The following is a 20,653-nucleotide window of genomic DNA, read 5'->3' on the forward strand; positions in this document are numbered from 1 at the left end:
AAATTTTGTCAGATACGGTCTCTGCATCTATTGAGGTGATCATCTGATGTTAATCCTTTATTTTGCTGAAGTGGTATATCACATTGTTTTTGCAAATGTTGAGCCATCCTTGCATCCCTGGAATAAATTTCAGTTGATTATGATGTATGAACTTTTTAATGTATTGTTGAATTCACTTTGCCTATATTTTGGTGAGATTTTTACATTTGTGTTCATCCAGGATTATTGACCTGTGGTTTTCTTCTCTTGCAGCATCCTTGTGTGGTTTTGATATCAGAGTAATGCTGGCCTTATAAAATGAGTTCGGAAGAGTTTCTCCTCTCTTAGTTTCCATTTCATTTATTTCAGCCCTAGTCTTTATTTCCTTCCTTCTGCTAATGTTCACTTCATTTGTATGTTAAAATTGAAGTGTGTACCTCAGGCCACAGCTATTAAGATAAACAAATAGTTGACATACATTATTACAATATATTACTGAATTGAAAAATAAAAATTGATTTTAAAAAATAAGCAAATAGTTCTCGGGGAAAACCAGCCTGTCAGGTACAAATCATAAAAATTGGGGCAAGGATATGGCGCCCAAGCTCTCCGTGCCTCTGGAGAGTCTGGGGTGTGAGTGTCTCCCAGCGTGTGCACGGCAGCAAGCCTGGGCTCCCTGGCAGGTTTCGCCTCCACCCTTTCTGAATTTGCCCGATGTGTAGTAGGTACTCAGTTTCTGTAATCCTTTCAGAGGGAACTGTGCCCTATGTAGCTGTAGGTTCCATGTGAGTCACCACCTTGAACCAGAACCATATGATCTTTTCTTTCTCTTACAGTTTAAGAAACTTATCGTTTCTATACTGTTAAGACTGTTCAAGAGCATTGAAAAAGGTGGAAACAGTCACAATTCATTCAATAACCTGATACCAAAACCTGACAAGGATAGCATAAAAAGACTATAAACATGTCTCGATTATGAATAAAACTATAAAAATCTTAAAGTATTAGTAGATCAAATCCATCAAGGGATTAAACTAATAATATATCAAGGTAAAATGAGTATGTAAGGAAGATTAATATTGAGAAATATATTCATGTAATTTATTGCATTAATGTAGAGTAAAAACAAAAACATGATGACCTCATAATATTATATTTCCCCATGTATAAGATGTACCCTTTTTCGAAAAATTTGTGGTCTAAAAACTGGGTGCGTCTTATACAGTGGTTATAGAGTTCTTTACTTGCATTTCCCGCTCTTTGGCACTTGTTTTTGAGCTCATTATTGTAGATTTTTTTTTACTTGCATTTCCTGCTTTTTCGTGCTTGTTGTCTTTGCACTCATTGTTTCTCACTTGTTACCGATATATTATGGTAGGTTACATTTTACCATGTTCTGCCCAGAAATAGCTCAAAAAAGATTTTCGTACAGTGCTAAATTCAAGTTAAAAGTGATCCAGTTTGCAAAAGTGAATGGAAATTGTGCTGCTGAACGTAAGTTTGGTCCTCCTCCAACTGAGAAATCTATCTGAGACTGGCTACGGGAAGCAGAAACCCTACTGAAAACACCATGGCAGAAAAAGGCCATGAGAGGCAAGTCAGCAAAGTGGCCTGGCGTAGAGAGGGAATTGAAGACACGGATTGAAGAGCAAAGGGCAATTGGATTTCCTGTGTCCACAAAGATGGTTCAGCATGAGGCAAGAGGAGTTGCTGATGAAAAAGAAGTTACTGATTTCAAAGGAGGACACAATTGGTGCTTCAGGTTCATGAAACAGAATAGACTAAGCATCTGTACACGCACAAGACTTGCCCAAAACATGCCTGAAAGCTATGAGCAGAAGGTCCTTGAATTTCATCGTTTTGTCATTCAATGTCAGACGACACATCATTTTCATTTGGGACAGGTTGCTAATGTGGATGAAGTCCCTCTTCAGTTTGATGTCCCAAGTAACAGAACTGTTGATAAGAAGGGGGTGAAAACTGTAGCTCTGAAGACAAGTGGACATGAAAAGAGCCATTATACAGCTGTTCTAGCTTGTTGTGCCGACAGAACCAAGCTGCCTCCTATGCTGATTTTCAAATGCAAAACAATGCCAAAAGAAGACATTCCTCGAGGAGTGATTGTCCATGTTCCTGACAAGGGTTGGATGGGTCAGGATGGGATGAAGATCTGGTTTGAGAAAGTTTGGAGAAGGAGACCAGGTGGGTGGGCTCTTACACAAACCTGCCCTATTGGTGCTTGATCAGTTCAGGGCACACATAACAAAAACACAAAGAAGATTCCTGCAGAGCAAAAAAATAAAACTTGTCCTCATACCTGGAGGCTTGACATCTCAGCTCTAACCACTTGATGTCAGCATTAACAAACCCTTTAAAGCTGCCATGAGAGACAAATGGAACCAATGAAAGAAGTCTTCTAGGGACAATTTGACACCAGCAGGAAGAGTGAAGAAACCAACTATAGGAAAAGCTTGTACCTAGGTGAAAAGATCCTGGGATATCAAGATTGAGATCATTGTCAAGTCATTTAAAGAAGTGTGGCATTTTGCCTGACCAGATGGTGGCACAGTGGATAGAGTGTCGGGCTGGGATGCAGAGGACCCAGGTTCACAACCCAAAGGTCGCTGGATTGAGCACAGGCTCACCAACTTGAGCGCCAGGTCAGTGGCTTGAGTTGTGGGATCATAGACATGACCCCATGGTCACCGGCTTGAGCCCAAAGATCACTGGTTTGAGCCCAAGGTTGCTGGCTTGAGCAAGGTGTCAGTTGCTCTGCTGAAACACCCCCCCCCCCCCCCCCCCCGTCAAGGCACATATGAGAAATCAATCAATGAACAACTAAGGTGCCACAATGAAGACTTAATGCTTCTCATCCCTCTCCTTTCTGTCTGTCTGTTTCTATCTGTCTATCTGTCTCTCTCTCTCTCTCTCTCTTGCAAACAAAAAAAGAAGTGTGGCATTTCAAATGCCATAGGTGGAACTGAGGACGAAGCAATGTATGAAGACAGTGACTCATCATCAGACACAGATGAGGACAAGCTAATGAACGGGAGTTTTGACAGTGATGAGTTGTATGAATTTTATGATGAATAAACTTTGAATTCAATAACTTTATGTAGTACTTTTTTTTTCAAATTTCAGACCCCAAAATTAAGGTGCATCTTATACATGGGAACGTCTTATACATGGGGAAATATGGTAGTACAGCATTGGAAAATTATCATTCCTGATTTTTAAAAAATTGCAGCAAGTTAGGAATAAATAGAAGGAAATGTTCCTATGTTGATCAAGGGCATCCATCAAAAATCAACATCAAACATTATTTAATGGTGAAACACTAGTCGCATCTTTCCTAAATTCAAGAACAAGAGAAAGGTGCCTGCTATCACAACTGCTATTCAGCATTGTCCTGGAGTCATAGCTTGATGACATAAGAAAAAATGCACAAATATTAGAAAGGAGACAAAATTACAATTAGTAAATGACATAATGATTTATTTGGAGAATCAAATCCAGGAGAATCAACCAACTAACTTTTAGAAGCAATAAGAGTTTATTAAACTTTATTAAAGTAACTTCAGTGCAAGATAAATATACCCAAATCAGTAGTTTTTTGTATATAAGCAATAATCAATTTGAAATTTTAATTGAAAACATTTCATTTATGATAACAATAAAAAGTTTAAAAACTAAGACTATATCTACCATATTTTAAATGAAGGACATAAGACTACACAAACAGAAAAGCATGCTATGTTCCTGGTTGGATAGAGTGTACCATGACAGTTATCTTGAAATTTATCTTGCTACAATGTTATTTCGTAGTCACTTTTCGTTTACTTTGAATTGTAATTTCTCCTCAGTTTACCCAAGGAAATGGTGAACCACTAAGTCCAGAATTCTTTCACAGTCTTATTAGCATGAAGCTAAGTGAAGAACTAGTACATATGTTTGCTTGTGTAATAGCAGTCCAAAATTTCACCTGTGGAAAAGCTGGGCTTTTGGTGATCACCATCCTCTAAAGGGTTTAGTTTTGGGGTTCTTTAATCAAAAAGAAACTCATGGTTTTTATTAAAAATTCAAGCAAAGCCTGACCAGGCAGTGGCGCAGTGGATAGAGCATTGGACTACGACCTGGAGGACCCAGGTTTGAAACCCTGAGGTTGCCGGCTTGATCACAGGCTCATCCCGCTTGAGCACGGCTCACCGGCTTGAGCGTGGGGTCACTGGCTTGAGCATGGTCGTTGGTTTGAGTCCAAAGGTCGCTGGCTTGAAGCCCAGTTGCTGGCTTGAGCAAGGGGTCACTTGTTCTGCTGTAGCCCCCCAGTCAAGGCCCATATGAGAAAGTAATCGATGAACAACTAAAGAGACTAAGGAGCAACAACTAAAAATTGATGCTTCTCATCTCTCTCCCTTCCTGTATGTCTGTCCCTATCTGTCCCTCTCTCTGTCTCTCTCTCTGTTGCTGTCACACACAAAAAAATTCAAGCAGAGAATTTAGGATTTATTTACAAAATTTAAATGGGGCTCATCATTTTTAATAGATTAAGAGGAATGATAGTGTATGGCAGGGAGAGAAATGGACTGGGAGTGGGAAGATCTGGATTCTAGAGCCAGTTTTGTTACTAACCAGCTGGGTGTCCTATTAATGAAAGTAATAACTAAAATATTCCAGGTTTTCACTGCATTTGAGGCACAAAAATGCTTTGAGGCCGGCGCTATTAACTCTCATGTAATAAATGAGGCAACTGAGGCTTAGAGAGGTTAAGTCTCTCAGCTGTTAGGAGCTAGGATTCGAACTAGTGCAGCACCTTGGCCTTGGTGTAGTTGAACTAACAGTGCACCTCCTTTTGTCAAGTAAAAACTCTATGATTGTATGCTTTTTCTTGTAAAATTTTATTTAGCCATTTAAAAATAATTTATGTAACTATAAAATGTTTTGTGAATGTGTTTGTGTGAAAATATATAAGGAAGTAATAGGAGTTTGAGTTAAATTGATTATATTTTTACTATATGTATAAAATCACACAGCTTTTAAGTTGCATAGGAACCTTTGGAACCAGTTACAGTCTTAGACCAACCCTTTTGTTTTACAAATGAGAAAACTTAGACCCAAAAAGAGATTAAGTTGATATTCTTGTTTCTCTGGTCTCTGCTGCTAACTCCTGTGTGACTTCAGGCAAATCCTTAAATGATCTTAGTATCAGTTTCCTTGTGTGTCAAATTAGAGGTTTGGGTGAACCCCAAATTCTTTCCACCCAAAAAAAATCTTTATTTTTGTCATTCTTTCACTTTTCAAATATTCTTTGGGCAAAACCATCTTATAAAGCTTTATAAGGTGTAAATGAGTAGATGCAGAAATGAAAGCAGGGCCCAGAGATCCTGATAAGACTTGGGAGGGAAAATCTGCTAGCTTTTCCGCTTTTGAGATTTTCCTAACAGTTGACTTTTTATTTGGCTTCCTCAGGACATATCACTTCTTGGTTCCCATAATCTATACTTCTTCCTTTCCCTCATAGTTTTTGTGATTTTTGTTTTAAGCAGTATACTTATTTTAATCACAGCAGTAATTAATGTTTATTGATTTTAAAAATCAGAAAGTACTCATTAGTACGGGATAGAAAATAAGTCATTTTTAATCCTACCACCTGTAATAATTTGGTACATATTCTTAAAAAGAAAAAGTACAGATGTGACATCATATAGTACCTATTTTGTATAACCTTCTCCTCTTCCCCTGCCCCAAAGAGTGTATTGACACACACACTGTCTGGCCTACAATCCTAGTTCCACTTTTAAGAAATCAAGTTCTGTGTTTATAACATAATAATAGGATTATTAAAATGGTTTTCTTTTTGCCCTGGCCAGATGGCTTCGTTGGTTACGGCATCATCATCCCAAAGCGCTAAGGTTGCTGGTTCAATCCACAGTTAGGGCACATACAGGAACAGATCAATGTTCCTCTCTCTCTCTCTTTCTCTCTCTCTCTCTTTCATCTTCCTCTCTCTCTCTCTCAAATCAGTAAACAACACACAACAAGTGCTGGTGAGGATGTGTAGAAAAGGGAACCCTCCTGCACTGCTGGTGGGAATGCAGACTGGTGCAGCCACTGTGGAAAACAGTGGAAAAAGCGGGTAGAGGGAAAGGGGATGAGAGGATGGGATCAGAGAAGGGAAAGAGATTGGTGAAGTTATATACACATAACACAGCATTATAGAGAGCAGAAAAGCAAATCTTGGAGGGAAGGGGGGGTTGAGGGAACACAGGGGTGGGGGGATGTATTCAATGGGACACTTGAATCTATGTAAACACGAATTTAAATCAATAAAAATGAAAAAGAATTTTTTTTCCTGTGATGATTTCTGCAAAGAGATTTTTTTAAAGGTTAGAGCTATAAATTCTAAGACACTAATTAAATCCAGCGTTTGACTATTCTATCATTTACTCAGAATGACAGCTTTTCTTTTGTCATCAGCTCAGCGGGACAGGACTGTTACCTAGCATCCCAATCATCAATGTCTTGTTCATATAAACCAGTGGTAGTCAACCTGGTCCCTACTGCCCACTAGTGGGCATTCCAGCTTTCATGGTGGGCAGTAGCAGAGCAACCAAAATATAAATAAAAAGATAGATTTAACTATACGAAGTTGTTTTATAAAGATTTATTCTGCCAAACTTAGCGAAAATCCGACATAAAGTACTTGGTAAGTAATTATTATTATATGCTTTAACTTGCTGTAACTCTGCTTTATAAATTTTATAAAGTAAAGTTACTTCCCTACTTTATAAATCACCATTACTGTGGAACCGGTGGGCGGTTAGAAAATTTTACTACTAACAGAGATACAAAAGTGGGCGGTAGGTATAAAAAGGTTGACTACCCTTGATATAAACCAAATGAAAACGCCACACCAGACACATGATTGGGTGACTCCCCTAACTTTTCCACCTGCCAGAGGAGCTCTTAAAATTGTGATCAGAAAAGGTCTGCTTAATGCAAATCCCATGCCTATAGGAGAGTGTTTCATTGGAAGGGTTGACCTGATTTATAAAAGGAACAGAAAGTGCAGTTGACATTGGGGTGTATATTACTTGCATGAAGTCTTCCTAAAAGAAATACCAAGTGGCCCTGGCCGGTGGGCTCAGTGGTAGAGCGTCGGCCTGGCGTGCAGGAGTCCTGGGTTCGATTCCCAGCCAGGGCACACAGGAGAAGCGCCCATCTGCTTCTCCACCCCTCCTCCTCTCCTTCCTCTGTGTCTCTCTCTTCCCCTCCTGCAGCCAAGGCTCCACTGGAGCAAAGTTTCCGCGGGCGCTGAGGATGGCTCTGTGGCCTCTGCCTCAGGCGCTAGAATGGCTCTGATTGCAGCAGAGCAAGGCCCCAGATGGGCAGAGCATCGCCCCCTGGTGGCATGCCGGGTGGATCCCAGTGGGGCGCATGCGGGAGTCTGTCTGACTGCATCCCCATTTCCAGCTTCAATAAAAATGAAAAAAAAAAAAAAGAAATATCAAGTGACTAATTTCTAAGTGTCTGAAAGCCTCAGTTTTCCATCTGTAGATCAAGAATTACAGTAGTATATTCTTCCCAGGTTTACTTGAGGTTACATGAAGTAACACCATGCCTGGCATCAGAGCATTCAGTACTGTTTTTAAATTTTTCTAGATCTCATGTTGATTTTAGGTGAACTTTAAATTATTTTCTTGTTATGCAGAAGACTTAACCAATGGTTCATATGATGATGTCCTGAATGCTGAACAACTTCAGAAACTCCTTTATCTGCTGAAGTCAACTGAGGATCCTGTCATTATTGAAAAAGCTTTGGTCACTCTGGGTAACAATGCAGCCTTTTCAGTTAACCAAGTAAGTACCCCAGTCTTGGCAAACAGGCTTCCCTCATTCTACACACCAGCAGTAATTGTGACCCAAGGAGTTAACCTCCCAGAGTCTCAATTTCCTATCTATACACTGTGACTACTGTCTACTTCTGAAAAGCACAGCCTAACAGTGATTATTAATAGGTTTCTAAATCCTTGTGAACTTGGTCGCAGGTATCACATTTGTAATAAGTGTACCTAATTAACACTCAGCATTGCATGGCCTTTTAATTATTTAAAACTCAGGAGTAAAACAATGAAAACATCTAACATTTAAACACATGCATTACCCTGTAATAACTCTTACGTCTAGTGCAGGTAGTCCCTGGATCACTGATAACCACTACCTGCTATAAACAGCTTCTACAAGTAGAGACTTTACACCAAGGCTAAAGAGCTGAATTCAGGCCCTGGCCGGTTGGCTCAGTGGTAGAGCGTCGGCCTGGCGTGCGGGGGAACCCGGGTTCGATTCCCGGCCAGGGCACATGGGAGAGGCGCCTATTTGCTTCTCCACCACCCCCCCTCCTTCCTCTCTGTCTCTCTCTTCCCCTCCCGCAGCCAAGGCTCCAATGAAGCAAAGATGGCCCGGGCGCTGGGGATGGCTCCTTGGCCTCTGCCCCAGGCGCTAGAGTGGCTCTGGTCGCGGCAGAGCGACGCCCCGGAAGGGCAGAGCATCGCCCCTGGTGGGCGTGCTGGGTGGATCCCGGTCGGGCGCATGCGGGAGTCTGTCTGACTGTCTCTCCCCGTTTCCAGCTTCAGAAAAATGCAAAAAGAAAAAAAAAAGAAAAAGAGCTGAATTCAGATGTGTTTGTCTCTTCCCCGCCACCCCCCAGAGAGAAGAGTAGGAAACTTTTTGTTATTATCTTCAGCTAATTCCCTTTGTTAACATTGTTATGAATGCAAAATTAATTTGAATTTATACTTTATTTCTGCTCAGTTTTCTCCAGTATGGCAAGGTTTTCTGTAAAGGTCTAGAGATTTATAGTAGAAATAAAGAATATTTGTGTATAGCCCTGGCCATTTGGCTCAGTGGCAAAACATCAGCCTGGCATGTAGATACTCCAGGTTTGATTCCCGGTTAGGGCACACAGGAAAAGCAACCATCTGTTTCCCCACCCCTCCCTTCCCCCTTCTCTGTCTCTCCCACCCCCTTAGCCATAGCTTGATTGGTTTGAGCAAGTTGGCCCCAGGTGCTGAGGATGACTCTGTGGTCTCTGCCTCAGGTATAAAAATGGCTCAGTTGCTGAGCAATGGAGCAACAGCCCCAGATGGACAGAGCATTGCCCTGTAAGGGGCTTGCCAACTAGATCCCGGTTGGAGCGCATGTGGGAGTCTGTCTCTCTGCCTCCCCTCCTCTCACTAAATTAAAAAAAAAGAAGTAATATTTGTGTATTGCTCACAGCCTTTCAGTTGCAAGTGACAGAACCCAGCTTAAGTAATTTTAAACCAGAAAGGGAAAATAATGAGCTCAGTTAACATGGACATCCAAGAATAGCACTGGTTTCAGGCACAAGAGAATACAGTTCAAGGCCACGGAAAGTGTTATCAGAGCTCTCTGTCTCTGTCTTGGCTTACCACTAGTTTGGTTTTTTGTTGTTGTTGGTGGTGGTGGTGGTGGTGTGTGTGTGTGTGTGTGTGTACACTGCTCGTTGTTTCTCTGGTCACAGGTTTTCTTCACAGGGATGGAAACAAAGCCGCTGGCCTCTGAAGCCTTCATCCCTCTACCTCGTAATCCTGAAAGTGGAGTTGCAGTGCTAGGATTACGTGCCAGCCCTTTGGCTCAATCATTGGTTCAAGGCACATGGACCACGACCACCAAGGCCTGGCCTGCATGAGCATCCTGCAGCCAAACAGCAGTCCTACCAGGGACTCGATGGCATAGAGGAGGTGCCCTGTCAGCCCCGATGCAGGCAAACAAAAACAAGAGAATAACTAATTTATTAGCATGTCTATATTGGGGTATTTCTGATACCATAGTTTTATGCCCCTCTGAAACAGACTGTACTCACAGTGGGTCTGTAGTCACTGGTGAATAAGTACTTTCTGAGGTAATGGGAGTTAGTGCCCCTCATCATTAATTATAGTGCCTTGATCTGCTTTACCACTCAAGTAGGAAAAAACAAATGCTTCCCTAGTAACCACAAATCCTTGGGAAGACTTTAAACCTGGAGTTGCAGAGGGAAAATTTTTTCTCCTTCAATGCTATGTAAGAGTATTGGATTGGCAAAAAAGACAGTCATTTTCAGCCTATTTTTCTTGTAACAATTGAAGCAATTGTGTCTTTCAGCATCAGAGCCGAAGGCACATAGTATCATAGTGTTGCAATCAATTGTGAGAAATACCCAAGTTATATTTCCTTTGAAAATTTGGAAATGGTTTTGAAATGGTGGAACTCTTAATTCTGCAAGATGTTAATAGATGTTCCTCCCATTCCTTCCCCACTAAAAAATTACCCTCTTTTTCTGTACAGATCATAGAAATGCAGTTGACACAATTGACTTGAATAATGTGGAGATTAGGAGCACCAAGCTCCAAGCAGTCAAATCTAAGAATAACTTGACTCCCCCAAAACTTCACTACTAATAGCCTGCTGCTGGCCAGAAGCCGTAGCAACAACGTAGTCAAGTAACACATACAATATTTTGTGTTATATTTGTATTGTATACTGTGATCTTAGAATATGGTGAGCTAGAGAATAAGAAAACAGTAAGGAAGAGAAACTACATTTACAGTATTTATTGAAAACTGTGTATAAGTGGACCTGTGCATTACAAACCCATGTTCAGGGTTCAGGTGTGCTCTGTCTGGTGCCCCTCTTGAAGCACCCCAGTGCACATGAGCAGTAATGACCACAAGGCAGCGTCTCTACTCTTGTTACACCCAAAGTGCCTCGCACTTATTTAACCCTAAAACCTCCCCCTTTTAAAATGGAACATCCATTAACATCTTGAGGGATTAGTATTCTAAAGAATACATTTTAGCAGAACAGCACTTTAGTATTCTAAGTCTTAATACTTTTATAAATTTGCCTAGAAGAAGTCACATAACTTATTTCAAAGTAAAATAATTTTGTTTGTAAATTGCTTTGAGATCATTACAGTAGCTATGTAGATCTTTGTATAGTGCCATGCTGTAGTTTAAATAATTACATATATTTTATTTTCAGTTGATTTTCTTTACCTATAATATTATGGTAAGTTTTTTTATTTATTTATTTTTTTGCATTTTTCTGAAGCTGGAAACAGGGAGAGACAGTCAGACAGACTCCCGCATGCGCCCGACCGGGATCCACCCGGCACGCCCATCATGGGGCGACGCTCTGCCCACCAGGGGGCGATGCTCTGCCCATCCTGGGAGTCACCATGTTGCGACCAGAGCCACTCTAGCGCCTGAGGCAGAGGCCACAGAGCCATCCCCAGCGCCCGGGCCATCTTTGCTCCAATGGAGCCTTGGCTGCGGGAGGGGAAGAGAGAGACAGAGAGAAAGGCGCAGCGGAGGGGTGGAGAAGCAAATGGGCGCTTCTCCTGTGTGCCCTGGCCGGGAATCAACCCGGGTCCTCCGCACGCTAGGCCGACGCTCTACCGCTGAGCCAACCGGCCAGGGCTATGGTAAGTTTTTTTAAAAATAAAAATTATAGACTGTGTCTGGGAAAGATATTTTCATAGAATCATTAAATTTTTTGTTTGTGTTTGCAGATGCAAAGATGTCAATGTTGGGGCTGCATATTGAATTTATGGTCCTGGTTTTTTCTCTCTTAGGTCATTATTTGTGAATTGGGTGGTATTCCAATTGTTGGAAAGAAAATCAACGATTCCAACTACAGTATTAAAGAGAAAGCTTTAAATGCTCTGAGTAATCTGAGTGTGAATGTTGAAAACCAAATCAAGATAAAGGTAAGCTGAGATCACAGATGTCTAAGATTATCTATAAATGAAAGAGAATGTAACCAAAGGGTCAGTAATGAAACTTTAGTAGACTCTCCTTTATAACTTTATGGCTAAGAATTACCATTTTTTCCCAGCTTTATTAAGATGTAATTGACATATAAAATTCTGTGAGTTTAAAGTATACAGAGTGATGATTGGATACACATATATATTGCAAAATAATTACCACCATAGTGTTAGCTAACACATCCCTAATTTTGCATAATAACCTTTTTTTCTCTGTAGTGAGAACGTGTAAAATCTCTTTTAGCTGCTTTCAAGTATATAATACAATATATTAACCCCTGCCGTACATTAGATCCCCAGAATTGATTCCACTTATAACTAGAAGTTTGTACCCTTTAACTAACATCTCCCCAATTCCCACATCCCTCGCCCTCTGGCACCCACCACTGTACTTAGTGTCTATGTGTTAGGCTTGTTTAGATTTTGTATGTGAGATCATTCGGTATTTGTCTTTCTCTGTTTGACTTATTTCACTTAGTATAATGTCCCCAGGGTCCATTCAGGTTGTCACAATGGCAAGATTTCCTTCTCTTTAATGGCTGAATAATATTCCATTGCGTATATCACATCTTCTTTATCCCTTTGTCGACCGACACTAAAGTTGCTTCTGTGCCTTGGCTATTGTGAATAATGCCCATGAACAGGGGGTACACCTATCTCAAGATAATATTTTGTTTCCTTCCAATAAATATCCAGAAGTGGAATTGCTACATCATATGGTAGTTCTATTTTTAATTTTTTGAGGAATCACCTTACTGTTTTCTATAGTGTCTGCACCAGTTTATATTCCCACCAACAGTTCACAGGGTTCTTGTTTCCCCACATCCTCACCAGCACTTGTTAACTCTTGCTGTATCATAATAGCCATTCTAACAGATGTGAGGTGATATTTCAGTGGAGTTTTATTTGGATTTCCCTGATGATTAGTGATACTGAGCAGCTCTTATGAACCTGTTGACCTGTATGTCTTCTTTGGAAGAGTATCTATTCAGGTACTCTGTCCTTTTTTTAATAGAGAGAATAAGGCAGAGGAGGGAGGGATCTGAACAAGCCAATCCGAGGTGCAGTTTAATCCAAGTGTGGTAAAGGACCCTGGCCAGAGTCAGGTGACAGCAGAAAGATACAGCAAATTAGGAAATTATGTTAATTCAACATTTTTTGAGTTACTGATCCATGGTACAGTTTAGAAATGAATATGATTAACGTGGTTTTATTTTTTTTAAGAAAGCTAAAAGGAGGAAGAGGCAAGTTCATAAATGGTTGCACAGGGTAGAACATGACAAAATACTTTAAGGAAAAATGTAAGGAAAAACATCATTGAGTACATAGAAAGGGGAGATCTCATCAAAACGTTTTTGTAAAAGGTGGAGTACGACCTGGCTCTTAAGGTCTAAGTTTTCTCCAGGTGGAGCTGGGGAGGAGGGAATTCCAAGACAAAGGAACAGATAAGGTAGGCACAGCTCCAGGAATAACTGAGCTGGCCTGTTTGATCATCTTGTTGCTATAACTGAAATGGCACAAGGATTCAGAGATAATAGGGATGTAAATGCTCAGTGCATTTTAGGAAATACTTTGAAAGACATCAACATCTTACAAAAATATGATTTATAAAGCACTAAGGTAGCCCTGGCCGGTTGGCTTGGTGGACAGAGCATCTCACAGTATGTGGATATCCTGGGTTTGATTCCCAGTCAAGGAGCACAGAAAAAGCCATCACCTGCTTCTCTCCCCCTCCCTCTTCCCCTCCCTCTTCCCCTCCCTCTCCCCCTTATCCTCCCACAGCCAGTGGCTCAAATTGTTCAAGCATCAGCCCCGGGAGCTGAGGATAGCTCAGTTGATTTGGGCATCGGGCCCAAATGAGGGTTGCTGGGTGGATTCTGTTAGCGGTGCATGTGGAACTCTGCCTCTCTGTCTTCCCTCCTCCAAACAAAACAAAACAAAAACAGCAAAGGAAATGCTGGGTTTATTTAAAGAATGGATATGTAATGAAATTGTGACTCAACAGAACCAATTGACTGTAAACATCATTTAGATCTTGAAACCACATTAGAAATTTAACCTCTTCACTTTACTACCATTGCTTTAGTTTCTCTGGTAACCTGGATACTTTTTAAAAGTTAATACTGGCTCAGGGACAGTTTGTAATTTCTTAGCCTTTTTTTTTTTTTTTTTTACAGAGAGAGTCAGAGAGAGGGATAGACAGGGATGGACAGACAGAGAGAGATGAGAAGCATCAATCATCAGTTTTTTGTTGCACGTTGCGTCATCTTAGTTGTTCATTGATGGCTTTCTCATATATGCCTTGACCGCGGGCCTTCAGCAGACCAAGTAACCCCTTGCTCGAGCCAGCAACCTTGGGTCCAAGCTAGTGAGCTTTTGCTCAAACCAGATGAGCCTGAGCTCAAGCTGGTGACCTCGGAGTCTCAAACCTGGGTCCTTCCGCATCCCAGTCCGACACTCTATCCACTGTGCCACTGCCTGGTCAGGCTCTTAGCATTTTATAATGGGAATTTTCTTACCAGTTAGAACTTTTGGTGAAGTTTGGGTTTAGTTGGATGAATACCAGCTGGCTGTGAGATATAATTTTTCCAAAGTGGAAACACAGAAAACTTGCCGTCACGCTGGGTTCAGTTCTGTCCTGTGTGAAATAGGGGTACTATGGCATCGCATTACTTTTTGCCAGTGGTGGTCCACGGTGTTATGAAGGAGTAGTTCCTACATGTACCCCTAGGTATAGATGAACCTTGGGCCAGATACAGTTTTGCTTCTGCTTATTTATTTTAAGATTTTAATAAATTTTTATTTTATTTATTCATTTTTAAAGAGGAGAGAGAGAGAAAGAGAGAGAGGAGAGGGAGACAGAGAGAGAGAAGGGGGAGGAGCTGGAAGCATCAACTCACATATGTGCCTTGACCAGGCAAGCCCAGGGTTTCGAACCGGCAACCTCAGCATTTCCAGGTCGACACTTTATCCACTGCGCCACCACAGGTCAGGCCTATTTTAAGATTTTATTTATTGATTTTTAGAGACAGGAGATAGAGACAGAAATGGGGCAGGGAAGGAGACAGAAGCAACTCATAGTAGTAGTTGCTTGCATGTGCCTCGACTGGGTAAGCCCAGGGATTTGAACTAGCGATCTCAGCATTCCTGGTCAATGTTTTAATCACTGCACCCCCACAGGTCAGGCTGCTTCTGCTTCTTTTTTCTTGTATTTTTCCGAAGTGAGAAGTGGAGTAGGGCGGAGGCAGACAGACAGACTCCCGCATGTGCCCAACCGGAATCCACCCGGCATGCCCACCAGGGGGTGATGCTCCACTGCAATCGGAGCCATTCTAGCTCCTGAGGCAGAGGCCATGGAGCCATCCTCAGTGCCAGGGCCAACTTTGCTCCAATGGAGCCCTGGCTGCAGGAGGGGAAGAGAGAGACAGAGAGGAAGGAGCAGGGGAAGGGTGGAGAAGCAGATGGGTACTTCTTCTGTGTGCTCTGGCCGGGAATCAAACCCAGTACTTCCACACACCAGGCTGACGCTCTACCGCTGAGCCAACCAGCAGGGCTCTGCTTATTTTTGATAGGGCTAACTCTAAAACAAAATTCTATTTTAAAGCTGTACCCCACCCACCTTCTTACTTCTAACTTGATGTACCAGACCCTACTGTTAAGGTTCTTACCATAGTACAAATTGGCTTCACACAGTTGCCTTCTTAATTCTGGTGTGCTCAGACCAGTTGACACAGAAATGTAGATTGAGTTGGGAGGCCCCCGACAAGGGAGTGGTCATTGGTGCTGAGAACGTGGCCTCTGGAATTGGACCTCACTTCCATACTAGCTGGCTCACACTGGGCAAGGGATGCCAATTCCCTGAAGACTTTAAAGTCCTTTTCTGTAAAATATTCGTAATGAAACCGCCTCATTAGAGTTCTACAAATTAAGTAAGGTATATTTGTAAAATGCTCAGCACAGTGCCTAGTGTTAAGAAAGGCAGCCTTTGGCCCTGGCCGCTTGACTCAGTGGTAGAGCGTCGGCCCAACATGTGGATGTCCCAGTCAGGACATCCTGGTCAGGGCACACAGGAGAAGCACCCATCCACTTCTCCACTATTCCTCCTCCTCCTCCTCCTCCTCTCTCTCTCTCTCTCTCTTTCTCCACCCACCCCCTACTCCCGCTCCCTCACCCCAACCCCCTCTCTCTCTCTTGCTTCCAAGGCTCCATTGGAGTGAGTTGACCTCGAGCGCTGAGGATGGCTTCATGGCCTAAGCCTCAGGTGCTAGTTGCTAAGCAACAGAGCAACACCCCCCCCCCCATGGGCAAAGCATCACCCCATAGTGGGCTTGCTGGGTAGATCATGGTAGGGGCACATGATAGAGTCTGTCTCTGCCTCCTTTCTCTCACTGAATAAAAGAAATAAAGAAAAGAAAGAAAGGCAGCCTTTTTAAAAAGTCACCAAACTCTGAAAGCTGGAAAGAATTGTCTGCTGAGGAGCCAGTCTCATCCTGGACAGTCACCCTCTTCCACTGTGCAGAAGAGTTACTGTTAATAAAAAAAAAATGTTGGAGATTCTAAAATGCTCACTTTTTCCCCCACCTCCAGGTATACGTCAGTCAAGTCTGTGAGGATGTCCTCTCTGGTCCCCTGAACTCCCCAGTGCAGCTGGCGGGACTGAGGTTGTTAACAAACATGACAGTTACCAATGACCACCAGCACCTGCTCACCAATTACATTCCAGACCTGTTTCAGGTGTTGCTTATGGGAAATGGAGGCACCAAGGTACGAAGAAAGCGGTTGTTGAAGTACGAAGGGCTGTTGCATCAAGCTTGTAAGATTGGAATTGAATTCACGTGTCCCTCTAAAAAGAAAAATTTAAGTTTATTAAAAACCCTTACATGGGTCCAAAAAAATAAATTATTTTTACCCCCTAATATTGAATTTCAAAATCAGCTTCTGAAAATGGTATATTTTGCTTATCAATAGATTGGTATTTATTTGGTTTTCTGCATATTAGTTTACCTTTTACTGAAAGTAGCTAGTCGTGTCCCCCAACCCCCCCCCCCCATTAGATACAGGAATATTGTGATTAAAAGGAGTCATTGAGCACTATGTTAACCATAGTGCTGGTTAACTAAATTTTTGGTTACCTTAAGTTAACAAAACCTGATTCAGTCATTATTGATTGGAAATATTCTCTAAAGCTACTTGAACATTTGGTAATGGATGTCTTGGAGTTTCACGTTGACCTGTTGTGTAAGACACAGGAGGTTGCAGATTGAGCTGAAGTAGGAGGATCTCAGGAGACACCCTAGGAAAGTTACTTAAGTACCCCTCATATTAGTGTGTATTCTTATCAAGTGCCATTTTCTCAGGAAATAGCATAAGAACTGAAGGTAGATTAATCAGTTTCTGATTGGTTGGGTGGATCCATCAGTGTTTTACTGTGCAGCTCTCTGTTTGCTGGCACAGTTGGCAGGAAAAGGCACAAGCATTTTAGAAGGACCAAATATGAAGCCAGACTCCAGATACTACTCAACCACACTGATGTTAATTCTGAGGTTATCAGATTGTGATTATAGTAGAGTCTCACTATAGTCCTTGTAAAATTTGTTCTGAGATGTTTTCATACGGACTTTTTGTGTTTCCACAAGACAAACTTATTTTGATGTACCCAAAGGCATTCAAAATTAAATGTACTTATCATATTAGTAATATTTTAACAGTATCGCTCAATCCATAGGCAGTTTCTAAAATGCATGCACCCATCACCATCTCTCCAGGGGAATGAGGTAACTTCCAGCACCTGTGCCCCATGGAAACTCCCTTCCCTCTCTACCAGGCCCTGCAGCTACAGGGCAAAGTCTGCTCTGCCTCTCTCTGCAGCTGCCTAGCCCTGGACCACAGGGGGATGTGATCTGAGCCAGGCAAGTCTGGCCTTGGGCTGTGGAGTTCTGTCTCACACTTGGTCTATGTTTTAATATTTTTTTTAATGACTTAAAAGGTGACTCACATCATAATAGTATGTTCTATTTCTGTTTTGCTTTTATATTACATTGCCTAATTCAGTATTTCTGGGATAGAAAATTTGCTTTTTTAGTCTGGGAATATAATCATCAAATACAACATTGTCGATTAAAATGAATTTTTAAGTTCCATCTCACAAATGAACTTTTAGATAGTAATCTATTTGTAAGTGGGAGAATGTATTCATTTTAGATATTTTCTTAGTACATAATCACCAAAATGACTTTTTTTATCTTGATAAGTGATCTCGCTGTACTCTGAAAAGACTTTGGGTACAACATTGATTCATAAATAAATACAAATAGTGGAAGATTAATGTAAGTAAACCCTGTTTGCTACATCTACAGTGAGAGCCAAGAAAACTGCCTTAAAAGAAATGTCAGAGTCACCACAAGATGGCACATGTGATAAAAGAAAGAGACTTAATACCATTTCAAACCGAAATATATACAGCTGTTTAATCTATTGTTGTACTGTAGCTTTATATGGTTTTTTATTTATTTATTTTCATGTTTAACTCTTCTACAGAACACAGCAACATGGAGTTTTAGTTCAGGATCCTCGAACTATTGCTGTTATTATTCCTGGTTGTAAACTTGCCCTCATTGACCACTAGGGGTCCTTTCAGATAATCTGTGACTCACCCGGTCTTGTTTGATGGGTTTGGGACCATCCTGTTTCTGAACACTTGTCTCTGTCTTCTTAATCATTGGCCTGACCAGGCAGTGGCTCAGTGGACAGAATGTCAAAGTGCGACGCAGAGGGCCCGGGTTCAAAACCTCAAGGTCGCCAGCTTAAGCATGGGCTCATCCTGCTTGAGCGCAGGCTCACCAGTTTGAACGTAGGGTCACTGACTTGAGCGTGGGATCATAGACATGACCCAAAGGTCGCTGGCTTGAGGCTCAGGGTCACTGGCTTGAGCCCAAGGTCACTGGCTTGAGCAAGGGGTCACTCCCTCTGCTGTAGCCCCCCGTCAAGGCACATATGACAAAGCAGTCAACAACTCAGATGCCACAGTGAAGATTTGATGCTTCTCATCTCTTTCCCTTCCTGTCTGTCTGTTCCTATCTGTCCCTCTCTCTCTCTCTCTCTCTTTGTCAAAAAAAAAAAAGAACAAAAAAACACTTCATTGATGCTGGAGACAAGTGTTTATCCCTAACACTCTTGGTGCTGCTGGCAGCCAGGCAGCCAGACCAGATCTGCAGTGACTCCAGGGAGTGAACTAAAGAAAAGCCAGAAGTTGTCTTTACTTGTTTACTTTAAGAGGCTGTAGTTTTATAAAGGATGTCTGTCTAAACAACATGATCTATGTGTATCCAAGAAACACAAGGGACACCAGAAGATGGCGATGGAGTAAGTGGACATTGCAACTCCCACCTCCCATAACCAAACTGGCATACAACTTAATTTAAGAACAGTCAGCTTGAAAAACCAACTTTGGACTAAACTAAGAGGACTCCATAACCAAGGATTACGGAAAAAGCTACACTGAGACTGGTAGGAAGGGCAGAGATACAGAAAGGGTTGCCCCGCTCCCAGGAGCAAGCAGCAGCTAGGAGGAACTCTTACAACAGGGTGGGTTGCCCTGAGAGGTGTGGGTCCTCAGCCCCAGGACCAGATCCCCAGCCTAGAGTCCCAGAAACTAGAAGATGCATATGGACAGTATTTATCTGAGAAAAGAGCCAGGTTACTGTTTGCAAAAAAGAGACAAAACCCTCACTCAGACCCAGACCACGCAGAAAACCTTGTTCACAGCCACTCACCTGGGACTCCGGTGGCAGGGAGAGCCGAGAGGACTGGAGTTGCGAGAGGAGAGTGTAAACTCGGAGGCCCAGGGAGAGACACTGGGGGGGAAGGCTACACCAGTGCTGAGTCATTTCCCAACACTAAAGTGGCCATTTTTCCTAAGAAAAGCACCAACAAAGGGAAGCAATTATCAAGCCCACTGGAGGTTCTCCCACTCCGGGCAAAGCAAAGAGTCGCTCAGAAGCAGGGAGCATGTCAGGGACACAGGTTTTGAGTGCAGAGGTCTGGGCTACACCCCCACACACACACTGCTGAGTACTCGCCAGAGGGCAGGCAGGTCTGACAGCAGCAGCGAATAGCCAACCGACAAACCAAACCTCTGCATCTCAGAGGCCACATCCAATGGACTCCTGTGGCACACCCTTCTGAGGACTGAAAAAAAATGTCTGGCCTGACCAGGCGGTGGCGCAGTGGATAGAGCATCAGACTGGGATGCAGAGGACCCAGGTTCGAGACCCCAAGGTCACCAGCTTGAGCTCAGGCTCATCTGGTTTGAGCAAAGCTCACCAGCTTGGACCCAAGGTTGCTGGCTCGAGCAAGGAGTTACTCAGTCTGCTGTAGCCCCACGGTCAAGGCACGTATGAGAAAGCAATTAGTTAACAACTAAGGTGTCACAACGAAAAACTAATGATTGATGCTTCTCATCTCTCCCTTCCTGTCTGTCTATCCCTGTCTATCCCTCTCTCTGACTCTCTGTCCCTGTAAAAAAAAAAAAAAAAAAAGAATTTCAATAAAAAGTCTGGATAGAATGACACCTAAGGCTAAGGGGCAAGCCACACCCACTGCCCTTCCTAATCCCTGAACTACCAACCTGAGCCCAAAAGTAGCCAGCAGTAAGAGGCAGCAGAAAGTGGGACTCAGGGGAACTTAAACTTTTAAACAGACTTTACCCAGTCCAAGAGGAGATAAAAGTTAGCCTGGAGTGCAGCTAATATTTACAACGGCTCCTGGGCCCATCAGAGGCAGCCACAAATTCTGGATAGCTTCTAGCTCCAAGAAGGTTGGTAAGGGCAAGTCATAGGCAGTAACCCTTAC

At 42.4% G+C, this 20,653-nt stretch overlaps 1 protein-coding gene across 1 annotated transcript in view; it reads left to right on the forward strand.

Moving 5' to 3' along the window:
- ARMC10 (armadillo repeat containing 10) overlaps positions 1–20,653 on the forward strand; it is a 36,153-nt gene that overhangs the window by 4,341 nt on the left and 11,159 nt on the right. Inside the window, exons 2-4 of the mRNA XM_066240040.1 lie at positions 7,688–7,836; positions 11,609–11,743; positions 16,391–16,567. Coding sequence (XP_066096137.1) covers positions 7,688–7,836; positions 11,609–11,743; positions 16,391–16,567 — 461 coding nt within the window. The remainder of the gene's footprint in view (positions 1–7,687; positions 7,837–11,608; positions 11,744–16,390; positions 16,568–20,653) is intronic.

This window comes from Saccopteryx bilineata, chromosome 7 (genome assembly GCF_036850765.1).
Source record: "Saccopteryx bilineata isolate mSacBil1 chromosome 7, mSacBil1_pri_phased_curated, whole genome shotgun sequence".
NCBI lineage: Eukaryota > Metazoa > Chordata > Mammalia > Chiroptera > Emballonuridae > Saccopteryx > Saccopteryx bilineata.